General features: G+C 35.1%; 1 protein-coding gene across 2 annotated transcripts in view; it reads left to right on the top strand.

Moving 5' to 3' along the window:
- CEP128 (centrosomal protein 128) overlaps positions 1–19,781 on the top strand; it is a 436,342-nt gene that overhangs the window by 105,505 nt on the left and 311,056 nt on the right. For both annotated transcript variants that reach the window (XM_032624894.1, XM_032624895.1), the window contains 2 exons: positions 220–352; positions 6,594–6,745. In XM_032624894.1, coding sequence (XP_032480785.1) covers positions 220–352; positions 6,594–6,745 — 285 coding nt within the window. The remainder of the gene's footprint in view (positions 1–219; positions 353–6,593; positions 6,746–19,781) is intronic.

The raw sequence follows: 19,781 nt of genomic DNA, 5'->3' as shown, positions 1-19,781 counted from the left end.
TTCATTGTTTGTGGAAGGAATGGGAGGAATAAAGAAATGGAGCAAGAGACTGTTCCACTGTGCTTGGCATAACAAGGAGATTAACTTGGCTTCAACTTGTGCTTACAGTAGCCCATTGGAAGTACATTTTTTTTCCCTAGAAAAATAATTTGTAAGTTCAGTTATTCTTTTCCTGCTTTTAAAACTGATAAAATTTCATTTTTGACTATGTGTATTTAGGTAGAAGAACTCCGTACACAGCTCATGAAAGCAGAAGGTGATCAAAAAGGCTTAGTACATCAAGTATCTCAGATTTCCAAGCAACAGTCAAACCATCAGGACGAACAAGAAGATGACTGGAGGTTTAGAAGAGGTATAATTCTGATCTATAAATGTCTGGGGCTTTTTTGATCTTTCTTAAATATTTCCCATTTTCAGAATCGCTTTCCTTATGTTATATATTCTTTTCATCCTATTTCTTGATCTACTACAAGGTTTTCCAAGTTAATCATAATTTAGCATCCAGTTTTTTTAAAACAGACTTAATTTTTTAATTTTATGTTTATAGCACTATTGAGCAGAAGGTACAGAGATTTCCCATGTACCCCTGCTCCCACATGTCACAGCTTCCCCCACCATCAACACCCCTCTCCACAGTGGTACACTTGTTATAACTGATGAATGCTACATTGACACATCATTGTCATCCGAAGTCTGTATTTTACATTAGGGTTCACTCTTGTTGTGTGCTCTACAGGATTGGACAAACATAATGACATGTATCCACCATTATAGTATCATAGAGTAGTTTCACTGTCTTAAAAATCCTCTGTTTTTCACTATTCATCCCTCTCTCCCCTAACTTCTGGCAAGTACTGATCTTTTTATTGTTTGCATAGTTTTGCCTTTCCCAGAACCTAGTATGGTTGGAATCATACAGTGTGTAGCCTTTTCAGATTGGCTTCTTTTACTTAGTAATATGCCTCTAAGTTTCCTCCATGTCTTTTCATGGCTTGGTAGCTCTTTTAAAAGAAATTTTTTTTAAAGCACTGCATAATATTTCATTGTTGGATGTACCACTGTTTATTTATCCATTCACATACAGAAGCCCATCTTGGTTGCTTCCAAGTTTTGGCGATTATGAATACAACTGCTGTAAATTAAATGTCTGCGTCCAGATTTTTGTGTGGATGTAAGTTTTCATCTCTTTTGGATAAATACCAAAGAGTGTGATTGCTCGATTATATGGCAAGAGTACGTTTAGTTTTGTAAGAATCTTCCAAACTGTCTTCCAGAATGGCTATATCATTTTTCCCTCTACCAGCAGTGAATGAGATTTCCCGTTGTTCTGTATCCTTTTCAACATTTGAAGTTGTCAGTGTTCTGGATTTTGGCCATTCAGATAGGTTTGTAGTGGCATATCATTGTTGTTTTAGTTTGCATTTCCCTGATAACATGTGGTGTGGAGCACTATTCATATACTTATTTGCCATATGTGTATTTTTTTTGGTGAGATATTCATTAAAGTCTTTGGCCCATTTCTTAGTATGGTTTTCTTATTGTTTTATTCTTATTTGTTTCTTGTTTGTTTTCTTATTGTTAATTTTAAGAGCCCTTTGTATATTTTGGATAGCAGTTCTTTATCAGATATGTCTTTGCAAATAATTTCTCATAGTCTGTGGCTTGTCTTTTCATTCTCTTGACAATGTCTTTCACAGAGCCGAAATTTTTAATGAAGTCCAGCTTGTCATTTCTTTCTTTCATGGACTGTGACTTTGGTGTTGCATCTAAAAAGCCATCACCAAACCCCAAATCATTCTCTTATCTTCTAAGAGTTTTATAATTTTGCATTTTACATTAAATCTGTGATCTATTTTGAATTAATTTTTGTGAAAGGTTTAAGATCTGTGTCTAGATTCATTTTTTTGCACGTAGGTCTTCAGTTCTAGCACCATTTGTTGAAAAACTATCTTTTCTCCATTGTATTGCCTTTGCTCCTTTGGCAAAGATCAGTTGACTGGTTTTATGTGGGCCTACTTCTGGACTCTCTTTTCTGTCCCATGTATCTACCTGACCATTTTTTTTCTTTTTTGCCAGTACCACACTGTTTTGTTGGATAGTGTCAGTCCTCTAATTCTTTTCTTCTCCTTCAATACTGCACTGGCTATTCTGGATTCTTTGCCATTCCATGTAACTTTAGAATCAGGTTGTCAATATACAAAAAATAACTTGCTGGGATTTTGATTGCGCTTGCTTTGCTTCTATTGATGAAGTTGGGAAGAACTGACATTTTGACAATATTGAATCTTTCTGTCCATGAACATGGAATATCTCTCCATTTATTTTGTTAATCTTTGATTTCTTTCATCAGAGTTTGGTAGTTTTCATCATATATATTTTGTTAGATTTATACCTAAGTATTTAATTTTTTGTGGATGCTAATGTAAATGGTATTGTCTTCAATTTCAAATTTCACTTGTTTTTTGCTGATATTAGCATCCAGTTTTAATGTCTTCTCTTCTTGATTTTTAAACCCATTTCTGTTGTCAGACCTGCTTATCTCATGAGTCTTTTAGAAAGAGACAGCAAGGCAGTAGTGGAATTTTTTTCAGATTCGTACACACACACACACACACACACACATTTTTTTCCCCAATATATGCATACAATTAAGATTCTATATTTTTGTTACTTGGAGATTGGTGACGAAATTTAATCACATTGTAGAAGTGGTTATGAACAATATGACTGGCTTTTTCTTATGTTGATTAGGAAGACTTGGTGTTTGAAAACTGTTAGAATGCTTTTTCAGTGGAGGTATTGATTTAGGCTGTGGAATTTAATTACTCTGGATGTATTTCTTTTCGAAAGTTTGTGTTTAACAGAAATGGTGATACTGAAATTTTATAATGGTTTCTGGTAGACTATTTCAGACTATTTAAATATTAATGCTTCTTACTCAGATGCCTAAATTACTGTAGAAACTCTTTTAAGCATCTGATGTTACAAATTCCCCAGGTTCCCTACACATAACTCAATATGTTGCCTAAGTTAGAATTTCCACATTACCAGAAAATCTTCACTGGATGGCAAATTTTGACATACCTATCCTAATATATTTGCATGCCATTAAGTTTGCTTAAGTTTCATTTGATGTTGTAATTTAATCATATTTTAACATCAAATACTTTAAAATTTATTTTTAACAGTAAAATATAAGGTATTGGATTATTCATCAAAATTTCATAAAGATGCACATAGGAACTCTCATTTTGTTTGGAAAAAGATCCTGTGGTACATTTGTTATATGTTTTGTTGTCTCATAAAATCTAGTTATTTTTGGTGTCTTTGAGGACTAGAAGAATCTCTTTTTTTTAACTACTTCCCAGGTTAAAAAAAAAACCCTTTAAGTTCTCTTGTCATTGTGACAGTGGACTTCTTCACCTTCTTTTAACAATTCTAGAGTTTTCATCTTTATAGAATACTTGTATTATTTTAAAAAATTCTACATAAGAAATTACACTCATCACGCTCTGCTTGCTGTTTGTTCCTCTACCCACTGCAAAATGACTTCCACTTCTACTTCTAAAATTGACTTTGCTTAGTTTACTAGTGGTCTTCTCTGTCAAATTCAAAGGAATCTTTCCATTACTTGCCTTACTTGACTCCTGTTTGTTTCCTCTTAGAACTCTTCCACTGACTTTATTGTTCCTACTCTTTCCTGGTTCTTCTGTCTTAATTGCTTTCAGTCTTTGTATTTGAATCTTTTCCTTTTGTTTACAGTTTGTCTTTTAAATGCCTCTGTTGTCTTGAATCCTATTTATGGTTTTTCTCACTTAGTACCTCTCCCTAGGGGTTGTTATTTAATCTTATGCCTTAGCTATCACCTACAAAGGATGATCCCTAAATCTAGCTCATCTCACTCTCCTAACCTTCAACCCTCCAGATGGAGTTGTTCATTGGGCATCAATATATGCCTTTCCAGAATGCTCAGTCAGCTGATTTACAACTGAATTCATCCTTTCCTCAAAACCTGTTTTTATTTCCTATCTTAATTGATCGTATCATTCTTTATCCAGATAAGCCTAAAATACAAAGAACATCCAAACTTATTCCTTCTCACCTCCATCTAATTAGTCTCTACGTCCTGTCTATTTGTAGATCCTGATATCTCTTGAAGTTGCTTCTTTCTTATTCCCCCTAGCCCAGTTTAGGCATGCTTCATCTCATCTCTGTTACCCTCTTAACTTGTCTTACTCTGTTGAATAGCTTGTCTGTGATCTGTCTTCTGTACTGCTACTAAAGGGACCCTTCTAAGACACAAACCTTTCATGTTATTCTCTTGATTAAAACCTCTCATTATAATTTATTGAGTTCTTACAGGGCATTATGCTACTCATTTTACACTGTCTCCTTTAGTTCTTACAACTATTCTATGAGGGGGGAAGATTCTTACTTCCATTTTAATGACTTAAAAAAAAGACTAAAGAACAAAGAAATTGAGTGCCTTGCTTAAAGTTACATTTGTTGGAAGTAGCAGACCAAGTCTTTTTTCTACCCAGACTTGAACTCTTAACTGCTATCCTGTACTGACCCATCATTGTTTGTGGCAAGAGTTCTTTAAAATGGAGCATATAACCCACTGGGTGTGGGAGGAGAGTGTTTGTAACACTGTATTTTATACTTTATGTTTTAAGTATTTTAATTTTGATAAATGTTTCATTATATATGTATATATGTGTGTATATCTATATATTTATATATATCCACACTCATGTTTTATATCTATATTATGAAACATATCAAAGTATTATGTCATCACACCAAATACATATGTGTTTTATAAATATACATATATGTATGTGTTTATACACATATTCATATGTATTATCTCCATAATTTGTATAATATATTCATACTAATGTTAATTTGTATATGTATGTATACACTAATGTTATATATATCATGAAACATGTCTATGTCTATATGTAGATAGGTACTATAGAGAGATATATGCACACACATATGCATATATAAATTTATAAAATAAAAAATGTATTTATAAGATGAATGAAAGTGTATATTTTTCAAATACATTTACACATAAAAAATATGCATATTTTCACGTTGAAGTCCTAGCAGGGGTGGGCAGAGTATGGCCCATGGACCAAATCCAGACCTCCCCCTGTTTTTGTAAAGAAACTTCATTGGACTAAAGCTCCTCCCATTCATTTATGCATTGTCCAGGTCACTTCTGCAATTTAATATCAGAGATAAGTAGTTGTGACAGAGACCATATAGCTGAAATATTTACTATCTGACCCTTTACAGAAAATGTTTGTTAACTCCTGGTCTGTAGGCTAATTTCTAAGCTCCCTGGCAATGCATAACTCCCTGCTGACTCTCCTGTTTCCCTCCCTCATACGTATTAGCTATGTAGAACTCCTGTGTGTGCAGTTACCTGAATATGAAATCCAATATTGTTCCTCTATGCTTTATGCTGTTTCCTTTCCCTGAAATATCACCCCAACTTCATCTCCTTTGCTTGGTGAAATTTTGTATCTATTTTTTAGAACTACCATAGTAACCAGTTCTTCCTACCTCCGTTTCTCATTAAGATAGAGTTAATCATTCTATCCTTTGGACTATTTTTGTATAATAACCATGTATTATCCAGAAATTATACAGATATAGAGAACTGTTTGTCTAGTATCTATAAGTGCTCTTATCACACTATTAAAATACCTATGTATCTTTCATCCAAAATGTACAATTTTGACATTTTAATATTTCTAAAGTTAGCATGTGTCTTACACATGATCTATAAATTGGATTTGCTAGTGTTTCCTTCCTTCTTTCCTATTCTGGAAAGGAAGCTACTAGAAAAAGAGTAGTTTTAAATTGATAATATATGTTCCAATTTTTGACATCTTAAATTCATGGAAGTACTTTATTTTTATGTTTTCTTTCTATTCTTGGAGTGCAAGCTCATTGAGAAAAGGATTTTTGTGTTATTTATCTTTGAAAAAGATGGTGTTAACAGTGTCCTGTTCATCATATACCAAGTATTTCATGTTGAACTAAAAATAAATACTAAGTCAATTTATATTGTTCAGTGATACAATTGTAGGTAGTAGTCTCCAGAATTAATAGATTAGAGGTCATAACACAATCAAAATTTAGCAGCATCATTTGTTTATGTTGCAAGAAAAGTGTTTTGTTGTGTGAACTTCAGTAACTTCAGTTAGGTGGAGAAGCTTAGTTGAAAATTCTTTCAGTATTTTTGTTTTAGAGTTTGGGGGTAATATAGGAATGTAAGGCAAATTAAAGAAAAAATGCATAGAATTTTCTTGAAATAACTTGTACTAGAAATCAGATAACACTTTAAGTTTAGTATCAAAATGTGATACTATTGGATGACACAGCAATGTGTATATTTTAGAAAACTGTGTGAGACTTGAAACAATAGAATGACAAATTCTGAGAAGTCTGTTGGGTGACAGTGACAGTTAATAAGTGGATTGTATTAGGTAGAATATTAAAACATACCATTCGAAAGTACATTATCCTGTGAGTAACGAACAACCATCAAGCTTTACATTTTCTCTTTTAAGGGGTTGAGCGGGAAAAAGAGGATCTGGAGAAGCAGATGTCAGATTGGAGAGTGCAGCTGAACTTCAGTGCAGTGGCATCTGAGTTAGAGGAAGTGAAGCGGTGCTTGGAGCGAAAAGACAAGGAGAGAGTACATTTGGCAGCACAAGTAGAGGTGACTTTGCTGTTTTTAAGCTGTATTCAGAGTACTTCAGTTCTGTTTCATAGAATTGCTTAATGAAATTTTAATATAAAGATTGTGATGTTTTATGAACTCTAGTTTGGATATAGATAAGGTAAAGTTATATAGATGACCACTTTAATTACATACAAAAATTTCTATGAATTCATTTCTCTTCATTGGGACCTCAAAGTCAGGATACCTATCAAACTTGAAAATATTCTTGTTCCAGTAGCAATTGAGCCCATCCCTCAGACAGAGGGTCCTTTTTTCTTTGAAGGAACAGTTATTTAGGGGGTGAAACTGGCAGAAGGCACAGCAAAAAGTTATTACTGATGTTTTTTTCTTTGGAAACATAAAGGGTTTCAAATCTCCAGCTGTTTTCCATGAGGTAGAGTTGTGATGCCTCCATCAATTTAGAGTTGTGTAGTAGTCATGAATGATGTGGTAACCATGAGTGAAGTGTAACTAGGCAGCTACCATTTCCAGGGTGCCTTTTATCTAGCACAGCTGGCGTGAGTATCAGAAAATATTAAAAACCAAAGGAGAGAACTTCATAAAAAGAAAATGGCTTAATTCCTATTTTAATTATGCAAATTAGATCAAACATGGAGGACACATTTGGAAATAGATATGTATCAGTCTTACTCTGTTCTTATTAGTGAAGTTGTGTTCTAATTGTAATAAGTTGCCACGTTTGAAGAATTTCCTAAATAATAATGAAAGGTAGAAAATTGGTGTTAAAAGCATATAACTTTATATAATCCAAAGGAAATATTTAATGTTACTGCAGTCTGAGTTTCTCTTTCATCTTGTCTGTGCATCAATAGAAAATGTATTTTAGTTAATCAATTAATTAATAAGCTTTAAGCTGATAGTTAAGTTTAAACACAGTCTAAAATCTCTACATTTTTTATTCCGCCCCACCATGTTTTATGTTTTTGATGTCAAATTTTACATCTTTTTGTGTATCCTTAACTGTTTATTGTAGTTACAGTTGATATTCTGACTTTTAACCTTCCACTAGCTTTTTAAGTGGTTGATTCACTGCCTTTACTATATATTTTCCTTTACCAGTAAGGTTTTTTCCTTTCATATATTTTCCTACCTTTATAGGGCCTTTCCATTTTCACCTAAAGAAGTTCCTTTAACATTTCTTGGAAGGCTGGTTTAGTGGTGTTAACCTCTTCTTAGTTTTTGCTTGTCTGGGAAACTCTTTCTCTCTCCTTCAATTCTGAATAACTTTGCCACATGAGTATCCTTGGTTGTAGGTGTTTTTCCTCTCATCACTTTAAATAAAATATATCATGCCACTCCCTTCTGGCCTGCAATGTTTCTGCCGAGAAATCAGGTGATAGCTTTATGGGGCTTCCCTTGTATGTGACTTGATTTTTTTTTTTTTCTGCCTTTAAAATTCTCTCTTTAACTTTTACTGTTTTAATTATGGTATGTCTTGGTGTGGATCTCTTTGGGTTCATCTTGTTTGGGATTTTCTTTGCTTCCTGGACCTGGATGTCTGTTTCTTCCGGCAGGTTACATTTTCAGCCGTTATGTCATCAAATACATTTTCTACCCCTTTCTTTCTCCTCTCCTTCTGGCACCTCTATAATGTGAATGTTACTATGCTTGATGTTATCTTAGAGGTCTCTTAAGCTCTCCTCATTTGTAAACATTCTCTTTTCTTTTTCCTGTTCTGACTTAGTGATTTCAGCTATTCTGTTTTCCAGGTTGCTTATGTATTCTTCTGCATCACCTCATCTGCAGTTGATCGCCTCTAGTGTATTTTTCATTTCAGTTATTGTATTCTTCACCTCTGATTCCTTCTCTTTTATATTTTCTAATTCTTTTTCGAAGTTCTAATTGTGTTTTTCCGTTCTTCTCTCAAGTTCAGTGAGCATTTTTACGATCATTGCTTTAAACTCTGTATCGGGTAAATTACTTACCTTCATTTCATTAAAGTTTTGTGGGTTTTTTTTTCCCCTGGGGTTTTATTTTGTTCTTTTGTTTGGAACAGAGTCCTCAGTCTTATCATTTTGCTTGACTTTATGTGTTTGTCTCCATGAATTAAGAGAAACAGTTACCTCTCCATGTCTTGAAGATGTGTCCTTGTGTAGGAGTGTCTTTATACAGGCTATGTATGTCCAGTGGCTTTTATGGAAGGTCTGGAGCCGAAGTGATCCTGGGCTTCTCCTGGGGTGTACTGGGGGCTGCTCCTTGGTGGTAGGGGTGCTGGAGCTGGAGCCGTGTGGTCTGGGGCTTCGCCCAAGGCCCATAGAGGGCCACCACCTTGGCAAGGGAGCTGGAGCCAGAGGGGCTAGAGTTGGAGCCCAGCATGAACCAAGGCTTCTCCAGGGGTGTGCCAGGGATTGCCACCTTGGTGGGGGACTGGAGAGGGAGGCTTGTGTGGGCTGGGGGGGTCTGATGAGGCAGTCTTGGCAGGACAGCTAGGGTGTCAGGCACTTGTCACTCTGCTGCCTCTGTTCTGGGACTTGGAGTAAGTTTGTGTTGCCAGTCTTTAAGAGCAAAGTCTCAGTTTTCTACAGCCCTCTAGCTCTCCTGGCTGTAAGCCCTGCTGGTTTTCAAAACCAGTTAAGGGGGCTTGTCTTCCAGGTGCCAGTCTGCAGGGCTGGGGTACCCGAAGTTGGGACTGAACCCCTTGCTCCTTAGGGAGGACGTCTCCTTTCTCTTTTGGGTCACCTGCTGGGGGTTGACCTTCTGGGTTCTGACTAAATTACTTCTCTTCCCCTTGTACCTATCTTGGTGTGGTTTTCTTTCTTTATACCCTTAATTGTGGAAGAGCTACCCTGCTAGTCTTCAGGTCATTCTCAGAGATGGTTGTTCTATAAGTAGTTGTAGTTTTCGTGTGTCCTTGGGAGGAGGTGAGCTGAAGGTCTTCCTACTCTGCCATCTTGATCTTGCCTTCCTCTCTACATGTTTAATAAATTCTTACTAGAAATATTCTCAGAGCAGTTGTAATTGTAGGACTTTTAAAGGTTTTTTATGAGAATTATTTAGCCTTTTATTCTGCTGGCAAATGTGGTAAAATATATGATTATTTTGTCGAAGTTAGATATTAAAAAAAAAACAACTATGCTAATGATGCCAGAGGTAGAAAAATCTCTTTGCTGAGTTGTTTAAAACCACATGTTGGTCTGTGCTCCCTCCCTCCTTCCTCTTCTCCCTTCCTTCCCATTGTTTCTTTTTATGTACCATTTATGGAATAAATTGAAAAAACCTCAAGTATGTAGACATTTAAAAATTATTTATAATGTAATAATGCTCTCATTGAAAGAGGCTGGCTTTCCCTAAAGTCCTAAATTAATAGTTCTTTTACATTTTCACATGTGTTACCAGAAGAGTTGGAATTCTCTTGGGTTAGTTGGGGTAAGGTTGTATAGATTTGGATATGAAACACAATTGGAGAGAAAGATTGAACATCTACTCACATATGAAATAGTTAATGACCATCTATTACATGCCAGGCACTGTTCTAGTTACTGGTGACATAGCAATGAACAAAAACCCCTCAGATTTCCCTGTTCTATGAAGATGATATTCTAAAATTGACAGAGAATGTTCTTTGAGTTTGTTGCAAGTATAATTGAAATTCCTTTTGGGGGATGAAATATTTTTTTCCTAATTTCCATTGAAAAGCATATCACAAAAAGACATTGTTCATCCTGGAAGAAATTACCATTTATCAGTTTTCCCTGATTTTTCTCATTTTTAACAGTAAAATAATTAATTAAATTTATATCAGTTGTTTTAGATTTAGTGACACTTCTGATTATGGCTTGTTTATTTTTTATACTTGCGGAGGCCCTCTGAATATCTATTCCTAAGCTATTCTCAAAGTGACATCTAGTATAGACTTTGTGAGAGATATATATAGGTCATGGATCACTCAATTTAATCCCTAACAGTGGAAAATTTATTGAAATTTAATTGAAAAACATTTAGTCTCTGCTTTACTTTTGGTGGTATGGAGTATTGCCTTATACGTTCCATAAAAAGTGGAAATTAATCTCCTTTAGTTGCTTTTTTAGAAATCAAATGTAAGTAAGAAAAGATGCATAAAATGAGATTATTGATCAGGCCCAAGAACATTTGAATAGTAACATTTCTTGTGATCATTAATGTCTTTCTCTTTAACCTTGACCTAACACCTCTCCTGCAGAACCGTATACAGTCTTGTAGACCCATTTTTTCTTTATCTTCCATCCTCATTTCCATCTTTTGTTGTTCTAGTTGTTCAGTGTTTCCGTAGTGTCCTCTTTTTGTGGAAATTCTAAAACTTTTCCTCCCTGAAGCCTTCTTGGATTGTATCCACTGCAAGTGATAATCCTTCTTTCTGAACCATCATTTTGCCTATGTCACTGAGGATCTTATGGCACCCATCTCACACTGTCTTAAAGTAATCTGGGTATGTTTCTTTAAAATTTCAAAGCAGGTTGAAATAAAGGAGAAATGGGGCTGCAGAAGAAAGCGGTCCTGTCACCAAGACAAATCTGACCTTGATGTTCCTACCTGGTAAAGATACCATTTTTCAATGTCTTGTCCTCTGGACAAGACATCTGGAAACTTGAGTTTTCTGTGTCCTAGAATTAATGTGACCCAGGATGCTGGTTCATATTAATAGTGACACTTGAAAGAGAACAGTATATAAAAGAGTGCCAGTTCATTGATGTACCCTGTGGGAATCCTACGTGGATATTTATACACTATTCTCTTGTGCAGGGCACCAGTCTCCCAATTTTCTGTACGTACATTTTAGAAAGCTGAATTAGTAACCAAAAAGTTGTTGGTGAACACAGAATCAGAGAGTAATGTCGAAAGGACTGTTTGTTCATGGCTATGGTAAGGCTCCCCCACCCTCTGCCTCTCTTGAACAGCATTCTTGTACCCAGAGATCCTGTTTACTTTAGCAGATTCTGTCTTTATTCCTGGAGTATGTTGAACTGATTTCTTCTGTCTTTCTAACAATCTCCTGTGCTTCCACTCTGATGCTTAACCTTCTGTTTACATTTTCTTTTGATATGTTGCTGTGCACAGATTTTGCTCTGGGCCATTTACCAGTATGCATTGATGTTATAATTCAAACTTGTGGCATTCTGGGAGCCACTTATGAATTAAAGACTTAGACCCTTTTCAAATCATAAATGAGTATGGGGTAAGAACCAGGTCTTATCTCAATATCCTTTTACGCAACCCCTGCAAACAATGTCTCACCCATTTTAGGCACTCAGTTAATATTTGTTGACTGAAATAATATATTGTAGAAAAATTTTACGGTTAATTTTCAAAGTTAACATTTGTTGTCCAGTCATTCCTTAAAAGCACATTAATTTCTGGAAGAGTTGTCAGTATTCAAGGGGGTACCTTTGCTCTTTCTCACTAATTGCATTAGTTTTTGTTGATCCAGAATATATATTTTAAGCAGTTGTTCTACACTGGGGAAAAAACAATGAAAATAGCTTGTGAGAAACCCAAATGAAAGCTACGTTTGAGTTTGCATAATTTACTTTTCAAATTCTATCTAAGACCTTAAATCTGTATGTGCATAAAAAATACTAAGTGTGGTTTTTCTCTCTTCTAAACTTGAGTTGAACCTCATTAACCTTGATAGGCTATTTGTATTCATAAGAATTCCAAGCATCCTTGATCAATGATTCCTCCTGATTTAATCTCAGCCTCCATGTTCCATCAACTTACTCTTCTTGGGGGAAAAAAAAAAAATTGACTTTTAAATTCAATGAAGAACTTCAAAGAAAAAGCAAGGTGTTGTACATAATGTAGAGTAAGTTTTGAAAGTGATAATTGAGTGACAACTGACATGATTATTCATTAACAGAAACTTGGGACTGTAGTGCCAGCATTTCCTTTTAAGAAGAGAGAAGATTGTGGAAAATAAATGATAATCAATAATAACATTTTTATGAATAGTACAGTAGAAACAGAAGGAAGATTGTTCCTTTCATGCGTGCTTTTGGGATAAACTGTTTTGACGTTTGCATTTTTTTATATAAAGCTGGCCACTTTCCTATGCAGTAATGCCCACTTCAATAATACTTTTAAACCCTTCTTAGAGACCCGCGGTCTTAGACATCTTAATAACCTTGTCTGTAATTTCCTATTGTACTTCTTTTTTTAAAATCTTAATAATTTCTTCCTTATCCAAGGGCATGTTATAAAATAAGGTATTACCTGAGCAATAAGTAATATTTAATATACAGGTTAGATTATAAAGAAAAATATCGGTAGCAAAACTTTATAGAGAAAGGCTCAAATTGTGGAACCTAGCAGAGATCAAGTCTGCCACTATTGTTAACCGAATTAACTCTCCCATTAGGACAATGGCTAAGGCCGTAGATGCACTGTACTCCGAGTTCTTAAAAAAGATGATTGTTGGCGCAGATGCTGTACAAGTAAAAACTCTAAAACTCAACAAACCTTTACGCTTCCTGAAAGATTTAGCTTAACTCCAAGGTCTTTCATCTATATGGAAAAAATAGGAATTTTAGGAGTTGTGAAGAAAGGCCGTTTTTCTATTTTCTGTAACTGAGTTGCAACGAATATTTCCATAAAGCCAGAAAGTAGAAGTGGAATGAGCATTTTAATTTTGCTTTTAAACGATCACTAATATTTATTATAACTTATCACTTGAATGTGGTGAATAAAGAAATAATTTAGGAATAAAAATGTCCATTTTCAAGTTCTTTGTTTTCTGAAATCATGATGATTTCTGCATCGTGTTTTACTTATAAATTGAATACGTAGGCCTTTGATTCTTTGTGTGTATATGATGTGTGTGTGCTTGTTCGTGTGTGTGCATGCATGCTTGAGGTGGTGGTGAGAGAGGGAGGAGCTTACATTCCTCACAAAATAATGACGTATCAAAAACATATATTAGCTCTAGGTTTAATATTTAAAGCAATTATAAAGATAAAATATAGCCTTGGGAATAATGATTGAAGGACTTGCTTTAGAAAAATGGGTGATATGAAACAAATGAGGTAATGTTCTTGCCTCAGTAATTGATGGTTATTCATTTCTTGACTACCACAGATGCCATTAAAAGGGGGATAAGAAGACTTGATAATAATACAGTTTTAACTGTTCTTGCATTATACCTGTAGTCCTAATCGTTACCTTATCATTAGAGTGATTTTAATTTGATAGCATATCATTTTAAGTGGAAAACTAAATTGTTTTTTAGGTGTTTGTTTTCAGGCAACTTTCTACAAGTGGAAATGAAATTGTACTGAGCCTTAAACCACAGAAAAGTCAGCATGTTCGTTATACTCTTGGAAATGTTCAAATAGTATGAATTATCTTTGTAAGAAAATTAAATTATTCATATGCACTGAGAAAACATTCTTTTAGTTTTTAATAAGTATCCATGGCTAACATAAAGGTTAATGTTAGCAAGTTTTTTCAAATCTATTAAATGCATTTAGTCTCTAGTACTTCCCTGGGTGAAGTATGTGTTTATATTATGCAGTCTTTTATTTTGGGGGAACCTGTAATGATAAAATGTTAGACTGTTTGCTCTTCCTTAAAGAAGATTATAAATTAGGCAAACTTTTGGCAATTCTGATTAAAGAACAGTACCTCCTACTAAGAAAAACTAGAAAAGCTGGGGAAGACATATATTTAAAAAAATCTGTTTGAAGTTATCAGAGAGTTATCTGGGGACAAGGACAAGAGGGACAAGGACAAGAGGGATCAAGTATTCTGTTAAGGAGTGGAGTGCAAAGTGATGGGCCTGACACTTAGCATCATTTTCCCTTGTAATGGGTTCTGAATCGCAATTTGCGCAGAGTTTACAACAGAGCTTAGGTCCATTGAAGAGGAAGAGCCCGGTGAACATCTTGCAGTTTCAGTTGGGATACCCAAAGGGCTAAACTTCAGGAGTCTGGGTGAACTGAAAATACACTAACAGTCACAAAGACTGTAACATAGCTTTGAATCTGCTTTGATTTTATCTGTCCTTATCCTTACTGCCCATTTACACAAAAGTACAATTGACTCTTGAACAACATGAGTTTGAATTGCATGGGTCCACTTATATGCAGATATTTCTAAATAGTAAATATTTCAGTACTACATGATCTGTGGTTGGTTGAATCCATGGACGTGGAGGAACCATGGATACGGAGGGCCAACTATAAATTATACTTGAATTAAACCCCTGTGTTGTTCAAGGGTCAACTGTAAACCGTTTGGGGGAGAAGGTATGATCATCCTGAGCCCTGATATTGTTTCTATAATTTGTCACACAATGTCTAGCCTTTAATCAAAACTTAGCAGGCCGATCAGGAAACAAAACCACACTACTTTTTAGCAAGAGAAAAAAAAGCAAGAAATAGAAACCAGCAGATAGACTATTCAGATATAGGTGTTAACAGAACTCCACTTTAAACGATGGTTATTAATATGTTAAGCAATTAGGTTATAAGATATTTAATCCTAGCAGAGAATAGGACATTATGAAAAGAATCACTAGAAATCTGAGAATTGAAATATATAATAACTAAATTAAGAGCTGGATAGGTAGGTAGAGTTTAACGGAAGATTAGATACATTTTTTTTTCTTAATTCTCCAAAGAATTTTATTTTTTTTCTTAATTCTCTAAAGAATTTTATGAGGCCTCCATCCACATATATGCTTAGGATGTATAATAATGTATAATATAGTATGTGGTTTGGTTTCTGGTTTTGTGTTCTGTTTTTTCTATTTTCTAATTGGCAATGAGAGAAACAACTTATGCAGTCGTTTCATTCAATAAATTTTGATTAAGGGCCTGTTAGGTGTTGGGTCTGGTGCTAGGATCTGGGTGTACACAAATGAAATCAACATTGCCCTCAATAAAGGCACAATCACTGAACTTGCATTTAGCACATTTAGCACTGAAGTGTCAATTCGCTAGAAAAACCAGGCCTCTTCAGTGTGGGCGGGCAGAATCACTGTGAGGCTTAAAATGGAGAACCAGGGGTATGGGCTTGGGGCCTTGAACCTTTGGAAGTGGGCATGAGGCTCCTCCATCCCTACTGCACCAAGATGGCTCCTACCCTCCAAGGACAGAACAATATATATATTATATTGTTTATATATTATTATTATATATTATATATGTTATATATATATAAAGGCAAAGAGTCATCAGAAGACAAAACAGCAGAAGTATCTTCAAATAGAAATTGGTATTTGGTGATTGAAAATCTGAAACAATGGTTTCATAGTTTTACAGGTTTAGTGATTTCATTATTATGTCACACTCTTCATTTATATTTGTAGCCTTGGGTATGTGCACAGCCTCCATGACCACCAGGGATGATTATTGTTTTAGCTGGACTCTCTTTGATTGTCTATTTCCCTGCTCCTCCCATTCAGCTCTGGCTAGGCTGACTTTGTTGTTATCTCACTTAGCTTTCAGCCTCTCCACTAACTGCTAGCTGATTTTTTTTTTTTTTTTTTTTTTGACAGTGCCCTTTGGTATAAATTGCTCCACAGTCTGATTCAGTTATGGTTGGGCCTCTTTGCAAGGCTAGGGTGTTGCCAGTCTTTGGGGCATTCTCTGATCCCAAGAGAGCTCTCCTTAGCTATCCTTTACTTGATTCTGTTAAACTTCTATCTGATCTGTTGATTCACTTGTTCCTACTAGTGATATGGAAACCACCAGCCTCTTAACTGCTCACACCCAAGACCGCCACTGTTTTTGACATCATCCTTAGAAATGAATTTTCTTATGCTCTGTCACAAATAACAGCAGAGCTGTTGAGCTTTCTGTTCATATGACCTCTCTCCTTCTCAGCAGAACCTCTGCATCCCTGCGTTGGAGCTGAATTCAGAGACTATAATTTGTTTCCCTCTGGAGTGATACTCCAGCTCTTCAGGTGTGGTGTTGTGTAGGAATGGTAGTCTCTGATCTTCAGTTTGCCCCTTCTGTTATGGATCCTTCACTGTATTGAGTGAACCTGGGCAGGGGCAATCTAGATGTACTATGCCTTTTGCCCTACAAGTGGGGGTTGGTTGGGGGAAAGGAGACTTGTCCGTTGGCTGTGTCTTCTTGGGATAGAGCTTCTGCAATTCTGATCTGGGGGCCTGCCCCTCTATGGGTGAATTTGTAGCCCTAGACTGGGAGCTGGGCTTAGGGGAAGCCCTGTCTTCTTGGGCTATACTTGCCTGGAGTGTTGCTTCATTCACACTTAGCTAGGGAAGCGTACATTGGAATAATTGTGGCTGAGATGCCACAGCCTCTCATTATTCTTACCAAGATTTAGTAGATTTTCTTAAATAAATGTTTCTTTATCTGCTCTATGCTCTTAGGACAATTTCCAGATGTTTTAAATGGTTTTTATTTTTTAAAATAATTTTTACCAGTTAACTGGTTGTTTTGCTGTGAATAGGGTCTGCTAACCTCCTTACATGGCCATTTGGGAAGTCTTCCTCCTTGGGAGAAATAGTGTACCAATTAGGAAAAAAATATGCACTCTGAGTCACAGAGAGACAAATGATGGAAAATATGGAAACATTTATAACAGATAGGTGGGACATAATGAAAGGTTCTGAAGTTCTAATGTATATATAATTGGAATCTTAAAAGCAGAAGAGAGAGGCAGAAGCAATATTTGAAAAGAAAAGACATCAGTTCCCATAATTAAGAAGTCCTAAGAATCCCAAGCAGGACAGATACAATAAAAATCACAACTAGACATGTCATAGTAAAATTAGTAAAACCAAAGAGAAAGAGAAAACCTCAAAGGCAGCTAGAGGGGAAAGAAGATGTATTACCATAAATGATCAAAATGGAAACTAGAAGAATAGGAAGATGTCTTCAAAGTACTGAAGTAAAATAATTGCCAGTCTAGATCCATACCCAGTGAAAATATTCTTCAGAAGTGAAGGTGAAGTAAAGATATTTCTAGACAGCAAGAACTGATGAATTCATTTTTAGCAGAACTGATACGGTCAAGGTAATTTTTTGAAGAGGAAAGAAGAAAAATGTAGCAGGGAATGAAGACCAATACATGGGGTAAAAATTTGGGAAAAGTCTAAATGAATATTGACTTAAAACCAGTTGTAATAATATCTGATTTAAATTATTTAGAAAATTAAAATTACATCAATAATACTGCTTAATTTGGGAATTGTACATTAAGTTGAAGTGTTTTTAAAGTCCTTGGTTCTAAGATGAAGAAAGTTGTAAAATTACTAATCTAAATGTTAATAAGTCGAGGATGCATATAGAAATCTCTAGGGTAGCCACTAAAAGAAGAGTAATGGATAAATAACTAATACAGGGGAAGAAAATGAAAGCATTCACAGCATCCAGTAAACAAAGATTTCTTACTAGAACACCAAAAGCATGAATCATAAATGAAAAAATATATAAATTTGATTTTGACAGAGTTAAAAATTTCTGCTTTATGCTTGGTACCATTAGGAAAATGAAAAAAAAAACAAGCTACATTGGGAGGAAATATTTACAGTACATATATTCAAGTTAGGACTTGTGTCATCTTTATATATCATTTGTATATATTTGGTTTATTCCAGTAGTGCCTGGTTGATTTAAATAAAGTTTGTAGAGTAACCAGCATAAGAGAAAAAAACCATTATTACCTCAACAGATAAAGCACTTATGAAAATTCAACATCTATTAATTAGGGAAACTCTTAGTTAAAAAGAAGAGAGGGAAACTTCTTGATACTGCAGAGTACCTACTGAAAACCTATAGCAAACACCATGCTTAACAGTGAATTATTGGTTGTAAATGAGGCAAGCACTTCCCTCTTATTCAACAACATACTGGGACTCCTGGTCCAGGCAATAATGAAAGGAAAAAGAAAGGTATCTCTTTCGAAAGGAATGAATTATGCTGTCTTTATTTCCAATTGATATTTTAAAAATCCAACAGGCTATAGAGATAAATTACTAACATTAAGAAGTGATATATTTCAGTTAAGACACAAAATCAAATGTCAAAATAAAATGAACTTTGACCAGAGCTTTAAAGCTAAACCAAAAACAAGCAAAAGAACCCAGTGAATCATTTTCAGTCACATTGCTCCCACAAAACATATTGTCCTAAGTATTTATTTTTATTGAGAACAAAAAATTTTTTTTCACTCAAGTAAAATTTATGCAATTTGTTTTAAACTTAGAAAAGAGAATGTACATGATCAACATTAGAAACAAAGGCTCTACCTGTAGATATAAAGGATAAGAAAAATTAGAAAAAGCATCAAGTGGTTGCTCTAGGTTAGCAGGGTCCAGTAGCCCTCCAGCAGTGATAGAGATGTTTTGTATCTGCAGTGTCCACACAAGTTAGCCAGATGTACGTATTGAGCACTTGAAATGAGGTCAGTGTGACTGAATTTTTAATTTTACTGAACTTTAAATATCAGTGGAATTAACAGGTGGCAATGTGATTAGATGGTATGAAATTGGCTTAGGAGCCATATCTTGAATTCTCATTGGTATAGAAAACACTGATTTTACTTTGATTGTCTGAATGTGGTCTGGCTGTGTGGGGGGAGGATCATATTCTTTGACTTTATTGAGGGGCTGATTATAGAAGCATTTCTCAAAGCCATCCCCTTCTATGTCTACCATAGTTAAAAAAGGGATTATTTTTATTTTTCCTTTTTTGTGGTAAAGTACACATAACGTAAAACTTAACTTCTTAACCATTTTTCAGTGAACCGCTCAGTGGTACTAAATACTTTCAGATTGCTGTGCAGCTATCACATCATCCATCCCCATCCCCACTGAAACTCTGAACATATTAAAACAGTAACCCCCCATTCTCCCCTCCCCCCAGCATCTGGCAATGACCACTATACTTTGTGTCTATGATTTTGACTACTCTAAATATCAATACCTCATGTAAGCGGAGTCATATGGTATTTGTCTTTTTGCGATTGGCTATTTCACTTACCATAATATCCTCATATCCTCAAGGTTCATCCATGTTGTAGCATATTGCAGAATTTCCTCCCTTTTAAGGTTGAATAATATTCATTG

Source organism: Phocoena sinus, chromosome 2 (genome assembly GCF_008692025.1).
Source record: "Phocoena sinus isolate mPhoSin1 chromosome 2, mPhoSin1.pri, whole genome shotgun sequence".
NCBI classification, from domain to species: domain Eukaryota; kingdom Metazoa; phylum Chordata; class Mammalia; order Artiodactyla; family Phocoenidae; genus Phocoena; species Phocoena sinus.
The sequence above is the reverse complement of the archived record's forward strand: the minus strand, read 5'-3'. Positions and strand labels throughout refer to the sequence as shown.